The following is a 13,019-nucleotide window of genomic DNA, read 5'->3' as shown; positions in this document are numbered from 1 at the left end:
CTTAAGTGGTTTAGACGGGCACAGAGCACAGGACAGGCCAACTCAATTTTTAACAGCTGAACCGCAAAGCTGGAGCACTCATTAACTGGCATAGGAGGACATTTAAAATCACACTTACAAACAACAGCTAACCACCCGCCCCTTCCAGACATCTTGGGTGAGCTGAAAAAGCTGCAGTTCATTGGGGAAAGTTCAACAAGAGGGACAACCTCACCAGCATTAAGCCAGGTCTCAGTCATGAACAGGAAGTCTAGTCATTCAGGATAAAAGACTTATTAGATAAGGATCTAACATTTAAGAGAGCCATCTGGGTGTGTGGCCTACAGACTGAGGGATACTTAAACACTGAGTGGGCTTGGCTAGACTGAGAGCAGGTATGTGGATTAAATTATCTGGGTTGGCAGCAATGACCGGCTGGCAGGCCCGCCAGCCATTGAGCCTTACAGGTTTTCTAACACTCAAATGTATCGGTATATTATAAAGCCAGGGAAGTGAGGTGATCGGGTTCAACAGCCCAGGCCCTAATGAGATGGTGGAACCGTCGCTATTGACAGAAGGGCATGGGCTCAGGGGACATCATTTGCAGACGGACACAGCAGCATAAGTGTGGTGAAGGCAGTCTCTTTTAAAATAGTCTCTGCGATCCCAGAAGAGGTTAAAATTGTCAATAAAATCCAAGTTGTGATTACGACATGTGAAGGACAGCCAAGACTGTAAACTCAGCAGCCTACTGAAGCACCCCATCCCAAGGTCCACCGTGGGAATTGGACCAGATATTAGGACATGTTTTTTTGGACTGTTTCAGGATGTTGAGCAGGTGACGAAAATATTTCTTTAGCAGCTCAGACTGCTGTCATTGAATATCATTTGTTCCAACATGGACAATAATCCATTCAGCATCAGGGTGGTTAATTAAAATTGCCGGGATTTTTTTTTAGTAATATCTAGAACTTTGGCGTCCGGAAAACAACAGGTTTTGGCCGACTTCACCTTTACATCCCTGATGATAGAGTTGCCTATAACCAAAGTGGGTGATGAGACACAGGAGCCTGGCCACCAACCCACCTGTGGTGCAAGTGGGGTTGGCTTTTTTTTTTTTGTCCCGGACCAGGGACCATGGATCAGAGGCCAGGGGAGTCGAGCAGGACAGAGTCTTATACTTTGCCTCTGGTTTAGACTAGGGATGGTCCACCATACCTGGCGCAGTGTAGGAGACACCAGGGTCTGAGGTGAAGGGGGCCCAGGGAACAGTTGCCTTCAACTCTGCCACACCGGGATCTGCCTCGGCGATATACCGGGCTGGTTGGCCGGATACCACCGTGCAGGACTGGTTTGTGTGACTTGTCCCCCATTTTTGTAGATAGTAGAGGAATTTAAGGCCGCAATATGTTTTGCCTGAGTAGCAGCAACGTCAGTAAAGCTTGTAAGAAGTTAATTCTTTTGTTCTGTGCACGTCCTCCGATAGCCTGTGGACGTCCTCTTTTTGATGTGTAATGTTTTTATTAGCCTTCTCAAACATTGGCATTTCCCACAAGTAAAACTACCTCCTCTTTCATAGAGCTGAATCCTGTCTTCCTTCAAGTCCTCTTTCAGCATTTTGCAGCGTACACACCTAAGTGCCGGTGATCTGTCCACCATAGTGTTAACCATAGTTAGTTGTAAGTAAGATCCAAGTAGAAAACAGTAAAATGCACGTAAAATCTGAGAGCATTTCGGTGAGCGTTGACAGTTTGACAGGAAGTCGCTGTTTGCAAGACGCAGCATTGTCACCAGCAAGTCAGACAGCAAGGGAGAGGGTTTTTTTATCCTAGAATCTCAAACCAGATCAGAGGACGCTCAAATTAGAAAGGGGCTTTAGGACACAGGTGTGCCAGCCTTGGTGGACTAGGCTTACAGTCTGCCCCAGGACTTTTGTCGCATGTCATCCCCCCATGTCTCTCTCTCTCTCTCCCACCCATTTAATAAAAAACTATATAATAAGAAAGGCAGAAATGACAAAAAACAAAAAATTAAATAAAAGGTTGTTCCTCATGGTTAATGCTCTGCTAGGTGGGGACGATAAAGTGTCCGCTGTTATTGGTCTGTGGTGATGATGATCAGAGCTGGGCCACAGTGGAGTCTGCTGAGGATGTGAGTACACACACACACACACACACACACACACTCACCTGATTCTGAGAGGATAGATGCAGGAAAGAGAGCTCGCACTCACAAATTGGAGAAAAAACATCCTACTGCCTCTATTCACTTTTAGATGCCATCTTACAAATGTTGCAGTTTCTTGGTGCACGGGTTTTCAGCTGAGAAATCGGAATAGTCACTCAGACAATATGATGGGTCTACAGTTTTTTCATTTTCATGTTCATTTTAAAGCCATACTGAGCAGGATTTTCCCCCTTTGAAATAGCATAAACTCAAAAATGATCCTAGTCATTATCATTACTTATGGCCCATTCTGCCTGTATTTTCTATATTTCTGAATATTTGGGAAGTTTCTGGGTAACCCTTTGACACCCTTTTTGTTTACACCTGCAACCAATACCACTGCTAAATCGTTTTATATCTAAAAGCTCACTGGCTACGGTAGCGGCCCCGAACTCTAATACAGAGTGACTGGAGTTCTGGTCAGAGCTAGTGAGTGCTGTGAGCTGGCAGCTAGCTACCGTTGTTAGCGTAGCTGTGTTGTAGTAGAAAAGCTGATATAGCTAGCTAAGCTAACCGGCACCTACCTGTCCAACAGAAAACAGCCAACTCCACATCGCTTTTCATCCCAATCCTCTCCTTCAATACTCCAACGGGTGAAAGAAAACCCCAGATTCACTCTCATTTTGGAACAAGCCTTGTCTGCTTGGTGTTTCGCCTTACTATACATGCGTTGACCCCTCCTCCCTAGCTCAACAAGATGTTGAGCAACTTTGAAAGTTGTGTTTACAAGCCACAACTGGCAATGGAAATGTGTAATGATGCACAAACATCTAGATTTTTTCCATTTGATGTAGGCTAATGGTGCAGCCATAAAAACATGGCGTCTTGTATTTGAATATTTCATTCAATATAAGCAGCTAGAGCTTCAAGAAAGCGCTGGAACAGCAGATACAGAATATGGATGTGACATTGCTGTACAGTTAGGAAAATGTTTTTTTTCTAACTTTGAAGCTACTTAAGGGGAAATTTAAGGGTAAAGTCAGCTAAAGTCAGGGTACAAGGGGTTAAACTGAAAAATTGTTCCTAGATAACACTCTAACAGAGATCACTTGTCAGTCAAACAGTGTGGACAGTAATGAAGCTAGCTGCGAAGCTAGTTCAGGCAGGCAACTCGAGTTGCACTGCAAGACACGTGATACATCATGCAACTCTTACCAAGTGCCCCCCTCTCAATAAGGCAGTCTATTTAAGCTACCAATGCACCTGCTCACTCTTTTTCATCACCCCCTCCTCCAGCATCCACTTGTAGGCTCTGATTCTAGGTTTCCCCCAGGGGAAGTTCCCTATTGTCACTCCCTACTCTAATTTCGCTAGCTAGGTGTATGCTTGCAGGGAGTGAGAGGATCAGAGCCTAGATGCCATACTGAACTCCTATCTATATTTGCATTCATTCTCAATAACCTGTTTACGTGAGTTGGCTGACTGAACTGATTTCCTGTTGATGAAGCCTGAGTTTCTGTAGGTGGCGCTCTTTTCTTTTTCTCAGCCATGGTGACTATTGCTGCTCAACTACCCATAAACCACTGTTGCTGGAAATGTAAAATGCATCACTTCCTATGTGCCAAAGGATTTTCCCTTTTTAGAACAGCAAATGTAAAAGCTTTCATGAACTGGCCATAGGTTGAATCACTGTGTTATATCAATCGGTGGTGGAGAGTACCAAAATGACCATTTATTTACAGGAAAACTTTAAATTTGGTTTTGCAGTTGTTCACTTTAGCACATCACTTCATTGGTCAGATGTAGAATAAAAGCATCCGATTTGAGCAATTTTTTCTTCCATTTGTGAGTGCGTGCTCCGGTTGCATCAAGTCCTCATTGGGTTTTTGGGCCTGTGCACCTCTGGTTTTGCAGGGCCAGCCAGTATAATAGACACAGACTCAGTATCTGCTGTTTTGATTCAGAGAGGCAGGCTTCATTTTGGTGTAATGAGTTGTGATGGTTAAGTAAGACTGACCTGAGACTGACCTCTGACCTTTGACCCTCAGATAGCCAAGATGATGCGTGCAGCGGGCAATGAGCACCTGCTTACCACAGTCACTTACCACAATGCTGGACATCTCATTGAGCCGCCCTACACACCCCTCAGCAATGCCAGTAATTTTATAGTGCAGCACAGAAAACAGAAAGGTAAATGGTACACACACACACACACACACATACAGACACACACACACACACACAGACTTTGTAATTATTTTGTGGGGTGGGTCCCCGGCTAAGGTTGTCTGATTGTGAAAGACTTTCTGTGCATGTGTGTCCTTGTCCTCCTATCATTGTGAGGATCAAATACCTTGCATACACAGTCCTAGGAAGTACTAAGTCACCTGGCTTAAGCTGTATGATGAGTGACTCCAGTTTCTATCACTGATCATGTACCAACAGGTGTGTGTGTGTGTGTGTGTGTGTGTGTGTGTGTGTGTGTGTGTGTGTGTGTGTGTGAATGTTTTGAGCATATGTATTGTGGTTAGACAGATATTGGCCTTTTTATTAAATATTGCATATTGCCCAGTCAATGTTTTCCACCGAAGTTGCCTTTGGAACCTGTCAAACTGGCTCTGTTCAACACCAGATCCCTTACTAACAGGACTTAAATGATTTTATTACTTCTTATCATTTTATAATTTGGATTTTTAATTTATTACTGAAACCTGGTTAAAACCAGGTGAGTGTAGCCAACTCAATGAACTGTGTCCCCCTAACTATGGCTATTTTAATTGCCCTTGGCCTAGAGGGCGTGGGGGCGGGCTTGCAGTGGGTTTTTTTTTAACAGCTTTGAGGTACTCGCCTTCAACAGTACGAAGGGCGTAGGTTTACTGGTGGTGGGGACAAATCAGTAGGGTCTCTGAAGGTTGTCCCACAAAAATTGTATTATTCTTTAAACACATTTACTGCAATTCTACACAACTTTCTATGCCTATTTAGTACTCTTGAACACAATAAAAGTTGGATAATTACCAGTCCAAACACATATGCATTTGAATAATTTATTTCACTTAAGCAGTCCTCCAGTCACTACAACACTATACAAGCTCTCAATCACTATGAAACTATTATCACTAATTCATTATACACATCAACCGCAACTCCTTGCTTCACTCATCTGATAACCAGTATGAATAGAAAACTCATTAAAATAGGATTAGTGTTTATCTGTCACTTAAACAGTACCATTAGGCCTACTTACATGTTTACTCTTATGTCCCCTTTGCTTTTTTGATGCCATCCTAGAGTGAAACGCATTGTTAGTTCTAATATCAAAACATACAGCCACTCGCTGACACAGACGCTCGACCACCAGCTGCTGAGCCAGTGCTGCTAGCAAAATATTATTATTAAGTTTTATTAATTATTATTAAGTTAAGTTAATTAAGTTTTTAATATTATTTTAGTATTTGAATTCATTCATAATATTGTGTAAAGTTTATTCAGTGAGTATGTAATGTTAGTTGCCGACCTGATCTGACCAAACTTTACATTTTGTCCAGTCCCGCTGGCGGTAACTAGCTTCGCTACGTCACCAGCAAGCTGCGCAGTTGGCTCTGCTTTGATTGGTTCTACTCTGCCAATCCAGGGGCACGTTCAAAGTTTGCACCGTTTCGCTACGGTGAAGGTATGTAAGAGAAGGTGAAAACTTAACCTTCTTGGTGGAGCTAAATATCAGTATCAGACTTCAAAAACCCATATCAGTCTAACTCTGGTATGCATGTCTATGTGCATGTGATGTTACTTCAACCACTGAGAGGACTGCCTTAAAGCTGTTTCACACCGGTGCGACACGAAAATGCGGACGGATTTGCGGAATATTTGTGCGGGAATTTTCCGCATGTGAAGTTTACACACCGAGTCCGGTGCAAAATTTTTGCATTCTAGTATTCCAATGTCGTACCAACAGAAAAAAAAATCACATTTATTATCTGCGAGAAAATGGACATAGAAAGTAACAGTCACAATGAGGTTATCTTCATTCTTTTAAACAGCAAAAAGAGGAGAAATTGGATTGAATATTTTGGAAAGGTGGACGGAAAACAGAGAGTTTATAGGCTCATCCAGGAGCATGCCTATAACTATCATACTGATATGTGTAGGCTGTAACACAAAAGTCATTCAATACTTAATCAAACTTTGCCCACGATTCAGCAACAACAGTGCTCACACATAAAGCCTATAAGTGATTATAAATTTTATTTATGGAATCTGTATTTTTTTTTTTTTATAGTTATGGCTCTCGTAGCCTAAATAAAAGTTAAAATGATATAATATCATTTTAACTTTTATAAAGGTCTTTATATTATAGGAGGAGACTTTAATTGTGCTTTGAACCCAGCAGTTGATCGCTCTAATAACTGTGATTTACCATGCACAAACTAGAAAATTATTGAAACAATACATAGAAGATTTAAATTTGGTGGATGTATGGAGAGAACAGAATCCTGATAAAATTGAATATTCCTGCTATTCAAGTACATATAAATCCCATTCTCGTATTGATTATTTTCTTATATCTAGAGCACTTCTATCAAAGATTAGGAGATGTTGGTGTAATAGCATTCTGATAAGTGACCATGCTGCTGTGTCGTTAAATATTCATATAGACAAAATAGTTCATAGCCCACCCAATTGGAGGTTTCAGGTTAGATGGCTAAAGGACACAAACTTTGTTAAATTTGTTGAAACTAAAATTGACAATTATTTTGCGATAAATACAGATCAAACTAGTGCCAGTGTGAGGTGGGAGGCATTCAAAGCGTACATAAGGGGAGAAATCATTAGTTACACCAGCCCCAAGGCCAAACAGCAAAAAATGGAGATGGAAACTTTGGAGAATCAGATCAAATCATTAGAATTGGATATATATCGGGGCGCCCCGGTGGCTCACTGAGTAGAGCGCGTACCATATAAGGCCCGCGGTCATTTGCTGCATGTCCTCCCCTCTCTCTCTCCCATACCTTCCTGTCTCTCTCTCATACTATCTCTGTCAATAAACAGTCCCTCCAGGAACTTGCGATCGCAATAATTAACGCAAATTCAAGAAATCTCCGCAATATTTGCGAGAGCTTGCAGTTTTGCAAAATTGCTGCAACTTTTCCGCATGAAATGGCCAAATCAACAGACCGCTTGTGATTTGGACCAATTGTCGCATTCAGTGTTGTGGTAACTTACGTCATCGCAGCGCGCTCAGACCCGGCGGGAGAAACGAATTCGTGGACGGGCATTAAATTTTCTCGGGGGGGCACAATGATTTTTCAACGTAACATAAGAAAAATCATAATAGAACGCCATTAGTTTACACTTTTTGAAGGATATTTCACTAACAAAGCTTATTAATTTCATTCTTTGTCAGTTCACAGAATTGTTTTGTGGCAAGCAAATATCTCGTTTAAATAGATTTATTTCTTTGCATAAGCAAAACGCCTCTTGTTAATAAGGGTTTCTCTGCAAATTTACAATGTTTATATTTTTTATAATGCGCATTGATTTATTTACTGCTGCTGCACGTCTCCCGTCCAAATGGACCAATTTGCTTTACCATGCTAAAATACAACGACACTAATATATAACTTGTAGCCTACTATATTGTAGGCTATATTATGTATTTTAACCCCCTCAGGTCAACGATGTCGGACTTGTTGCGTATACGACTAAGTATACTAAATATCTCTGGAACGCTGTATTAGAGAGACTTACTTTTTTTTGCCCAGAAGCTAACCGTTGAGGGCTCCAGTGCAATCGTATCCTAAGCTTTGTAATCCAGCCTTGAACTGCAGTGTCTTTTTGGAGACTTTGTAAAATAAATCCATAATGATAAATCCATCACTGAATGTCTTCTGTGATTATTTATCCATTTTTCTGTGTTGAAAACAGTTATTGTTGTTGTTAGCCGTCCACTAGTCTAGCAATTCCATGATGCCTTGGGTTGAGTCTGTTGACCAATCAGAGGCTGTGTTCCTGACTTGTCGACCAATCAGAAGCTGTGTTTCTGACTGTGTGGCAGCTCTGATCTCAAACGCATGCGCAATGGAATAATATGAGATTGACCGCATCCTCCTATCTATATTATTAGGGCAGCAACCGAAATAATGAGTAGAATAGCGTAAATGTAATAAATATAAATGTAAATATAAAGTATAAATGCTCAGAAATCTTGTATGTTTTATTTCAGTACCTTCTAGGCTTCAATTTTGGGGGGGCACAAAAGCCCATTTGGACAGGCATTGCCCCCCAATGCCCCCCCGTGCCGCCGGCGCTGAGCGCGCATTCAGGTGGAAGATGAACAAAGCTCACCTGCCAACCAAAATTACTGCCATAGACCGTGCAAAACAAAACAAAAGCAGCAAGAATCGTGGTGAGTGCAAAATTCAAGCTCTTGGAAGAGTTAACAGCTTAAACGGAGACTGGGAGAGAATAGGGGGAGGCTGTGTGTGTGTGTGTGTGTGTGTGTGTGTGTGTGTGTGTGTGTGTGTGTGTGTGTGCGCGCGCGCGCGCGTGTGTGAGTGAGTGAGTGAGTGAGTGAGTGAGTGAGTGAGAGAGAGAGAGAGAGAAAACTTTTTTTTTTTCCTTTGCTTGCAATTTTTCCCAATTCCCACAATTTTACCGCAAAAAGAGCACATAAAACCTCACAAATTGTATCGCAATTTTTGAGAAAAGCTGCAGCAAAATCAAGCATTTTTGGCCGCAATAATCCTGGTGGGACTGAATAAAGCATAAAATGCCTAAAATAAATCTTAAAAAAAAAAAAAAGAGTTGGATATATATAGAAAAGATGATTTGGCAAAACAAAAAGAGCTATTGCTTTTAAGAACCAAGTACAATAAATTATCCGCAAAGTTTAATGTGGCTGAAGCAGTCCTATTATGATCAAGGAGAAAAAGCTGGAAAGCTCTTGGCCTGGAGAATTCAAAAATTACAATCTGACAGAGCAATTAATCGTATAACAACCTCCTCGGGAGATATCACAGTTGACCCATTAGAAATTAATAGTCGCTTCAGAGAATTTTATAAATCTCTATATAAATCAGAATGTCCCCAAGTTTCAGAAGAGCAAGATACATTCCTTGACCAACTTGATTTCCAAACAATATCAGAGGATGCTAAAAACGAACTAGACAGTGGTTTAACGGTTGAAGAATTGTCACAGGCTATCCAGAGTATTAACAGTGGCAAAGCGCCTGGGCCTGATGGCTTTCCCATTACATTTTTTAAGAAATTTCACGAAAAACTATTAATGCCTCTCTTAAACATGTATGAAGAATCCTACCGAGAGGGAACCCTCCCACCCACTTTAAGGCTGGCTATGATAACCCTCATCTTGAAACCGGGAAAACATCCGAGTGCTCCTCATTCAGACCTATCAGCCTGATGGGATGTGACACAAAGATACTTTGCAAGGCCCTGGCAAGAAGATTGGATCCTTATCTCCCACATTTAGTTCATAATGATCAGAATGGTTTTGTGCAAAAACGTCCAGGCTTTCATAATATCAGAAGAGTTCTTAATATACTACATGAGAAATATGATGCTAGAGACACAGCAGTGTTGTCGCTAGATGCCTGAGAAGCCTTTGATCGTATAGAGTGGCATTATCTTTTACCTATTACCTAGATTTGGATTTGGAGAAAACTTTTTGATTTGGATCAAGATCCTATATACAAATCCGATGGCTGGGGTCTTAACAAATGGAACAGTTTCTAAACCATTCATCTTGCAACGTTCGACATGCCAGGGGTGCCCACTGTCACCAATGTTGTTCACTTTGGCAATAGAACCTCTGGCTATGGCTGTAAGAACAAATGGCGACATTTCGGGCATCCGATTAGGGGAACAAGAACATAGAATATCGTTATATGCGGATGATGTGATCCTTTTCTTAACAAATCTTAAAGACAGTATTCCTAACCTAACCAACTTAATCGAAAAATTTGGAGGATTCTCTGGATATGAGATTAATAATTCCAAAATCATCAATATATTGTTCCTGAATAATGAAGAAAGATTAGAGCCTGTAATAAAGACTACATTTATGAACGCTAAGGAGGGTTTTATCTACCTTGGTGTCAAGATCACTCCTGAAATTAAGACAATTGTCCCGACAAACTATGACCCACTGGTGGACGCAGTGACAAAGGCATTGGACCGATGGATGACAATGCCCATATCAATGATTGGTCGTATAAATATAATTAAGATGGATGTACTACCAAAATTTTTATTCCTCTTTCAAACACTCCCTCTTCCATTACCACGACCATTTTTCGATACATGCAGTAGCATCTTTAGCAAATTCATTTGGAACAACAAAAAATCGAGGCTCAGACTAGGATTGCTTTACTTGCCTTATGAAAGGGGAGGGTTACAGCTCCCAAATTTGAGATGATTCTATTGGTCTGCCCAGTTGCGTGCTGCAATGTTTTATTTTCACATAGATACCCTTCCAGCCTGGGTGAACATTGAACAAGCATCTGTATTAGACCTTCCCCTTAAGCTCTATTTATACTCAGCAGATCCGAAAAAAATGAAAAGGAAAACAAAGAATCCTTTCCTTAGAAATCCCATTTACATCTGGTATACTGCACACCAACACACTAGAGATACCCCCATCATCTCGCGTTTCTCCCCTATATGGGGCAATGATCACTTCATGGCAGGAAGAGCAGATGGTGGTTTCAAACTTTGGGCACACAAAGGTATACAGAAAATAGAAGACCTTTATATGGATGGTAATCTCCTTAGTTTTGGACAGCTATGCCAGAGATATGATATACCCAAAAAACATTTTTTTAAAGATTTACAACTGAAACACTTCGCATCATCTAGATATAAGGAATTAGTGTCTGAGCCACCATTATCAAATCTTGAAGGTATAGCACTCTCGCACCATACTGGGAGAGGCCAAGTATCTTTGTTTTATGCAACTTTGGTGTCATATGAAAAGGAATCCTCCACTGATAGACTTGAGAAATGGAAACTAGATATTCAGGAAGATATAGAAGAGGCGGATTGGGAAATAGCATGCCTAAAGGCACAGACACAATCAATTAATACAAGAATGAAGTTGCTACAATATAAGTGGCTAATGAGAACTTATATCACACCGGTTAAATTGAATCGGTGGTACCCTGGGATTCCAGACACCTGTATTAAATGAGGAGACTCTGTTCCATTGTGTTTGGGAGTGCCCAAATTTACAATGTTTTTGGAAAAAGGTTGTTCAGAACATATCCCGGATAGTGGTTTTACTGATAGACTTCGGTCTTCTTCAGGCCAGAAGAATGATTGCCCTCTTTTGGAAAAATGTTGATGTACCTTCTATACATGCATGGATAAAAGAGATGGCATCTTGTCTTGTTCTAGAGAAACTGACACATATATCCAGGGGAAGAGCAAATCATTTTGCAAAAATATGGACTCCACTACTAGATTTCCTTGAGAATGTGAATGTGCAGTTAAAATAAGGGTGCTATATATTGCTGCTTGATTTTGATGTGTTTTTGTAGATTTTTTGTTTGTTTTGTCTGTTTTTGTTGTTGAATTTATGTTTATCATACTTGATAATTTTGTGTTTTATGTGTATTATGTATAGTATAGTATTGTATAGTATTATATGTGTAAAATACTAAAACCAATAAAAAATATTGTTTAAAAAAAAAAAAAAAAAAAGATATAATATAATTGGGGTGTTTAGGACTACTCATTAGTCCATGATGAATATTTATAATTGAAACCAAATTAATATAGAAAAGAAAGAAGGTTACCATAGCTTTTGTCTGGACTACAGGCTTCTCCATCCAGGCACCAGACTGCATCAGTAACCTAATGTAGCCTATAGGGAAAAACATCAGCCTACCTCAAAACATCATGCAAAAAAACATCACAACCTAATCAGCATCTGTGTATTAATTTCTAAAATACAATATATACGGGGGAAACGGAGGCGTAGCCATTACTTCAATATATTAAATATTAAAGGCACATCGCCAAACATGCTTGAGTAGCAAAAAGGCAAAAAGAACTGAGCAATTAAATGATAAAACAATAACGAACTATAAGTTATTTAAAAAAAACATGACAGGCTCCTTCAATCATCTTTCAAAAAGATGATTGAAGGAGCCTGTCATGTTTTTAGCTTTTTACGCAGTGCTCAGCTCACGTATTCTATAGCCTAATATTATTAGTTTTATGTTATTATGAATAGGAAATATCCAGTATGGATAACATTTGCTAAATGTCAAATATTTGTACATATATAATGCCCTCTGTTCATTAAATCCTTTTGGGAACGTGCATTACGCAGCACTCGTCTCCTCTCTTATCGTACGAAATCCTTTCATGGTGTTTCATTGGTCATAACAGAGAAAGAGTCATATTGAGGATGGGATTATATGTAAGGTTAGGGTTAGGTATTAATTGCTAATGGAATGACTGTGTATAATGGAATGTCCTGTGTGTCCTGTGTGTGTGCGTGTGTGTGTGTGTGTGTGTGTGTGTGTGTGTGTGTTTTGCAGTGGTGTTGCTGTGGGGAGGAGAGACCAAACCACATGCAGACGCTCAGGAAGACTCTTGGGAGAAGATCTTGGCTTTTCTACGGCAGCATCTGTACCCCTGTCCCAGCAGCGCCCCCCAGGCCAAGCTATGAAGTCGTACACAAACATACAAAGCCCAGGGCCTTGTTTCTTGTACGTGGATAACTTGAGTTAGCTGGTTACGTTTGTTAACAATTTAACGTAAGCCTGGGATTTTCTGTTCCTTGAAGCAAGCTTAAAATGTAGTCTAACGTGTACATATATATATATATATATATATATGTAGAGAAACAG

The 13,019-nt window shown here is 40.4% G+C and overlaps 1 protein-coding gene across 1 annotated transcript in view; it reads left to right on the top strand.

The window, feature by feature from the left end:
• LOC139923304 (peroxisomal succinyl-coenzyme A thioesterase-like) overlaps nucleotides 1-12,875 on the top strand; it is a 51,941-nt gene extending 39,066 nt beyond the window's left edge. Inside the window, exons 9-11 of the mRNA XM_071914040.2 lie at nucleotides 2,050-2,130; nucleotides 4,194-4,335; nucleotides 12,708-12,875. Coding sequence (XP_071770141.2) covers nucleotides 2,050-2,130; nucleotides 4,194-4,335; nucleotides 12,708-12,838 — 354 coding nt within the window. The 3' untranslated portion in view covers nucleotides 12,839-12,875. The remainder of the gene's footprint in view (nucleotides 1-2,049; nucleotides 2,131-4,193; nucleotides 4,336-12,707) is intronic.
• The last annotated feature ends 144 nt before the right edge of the window (nucleotides 12,876-13,019 follow it).

Source organism: Centroberyx gerrardi, chromosome 24 (assembly GCF_048128805.1).
Source record: "Centroberyx gerrardi isolate f3 chromosome 24, fCenGer3.hap1.cur.20231027, whole genome shotgun sequence".
NCBI lineage: Eukaryota > Metazoa > Chordata > Actinopteri > Beryciformes > Berycidae > Centroberyx > Centroberyx gerrardi.
The sequence above is the reverse complement of the archived record's forward strand: the minus strand, read 5'-3'. Positions and strand labels throughout refer to the sequence as shown.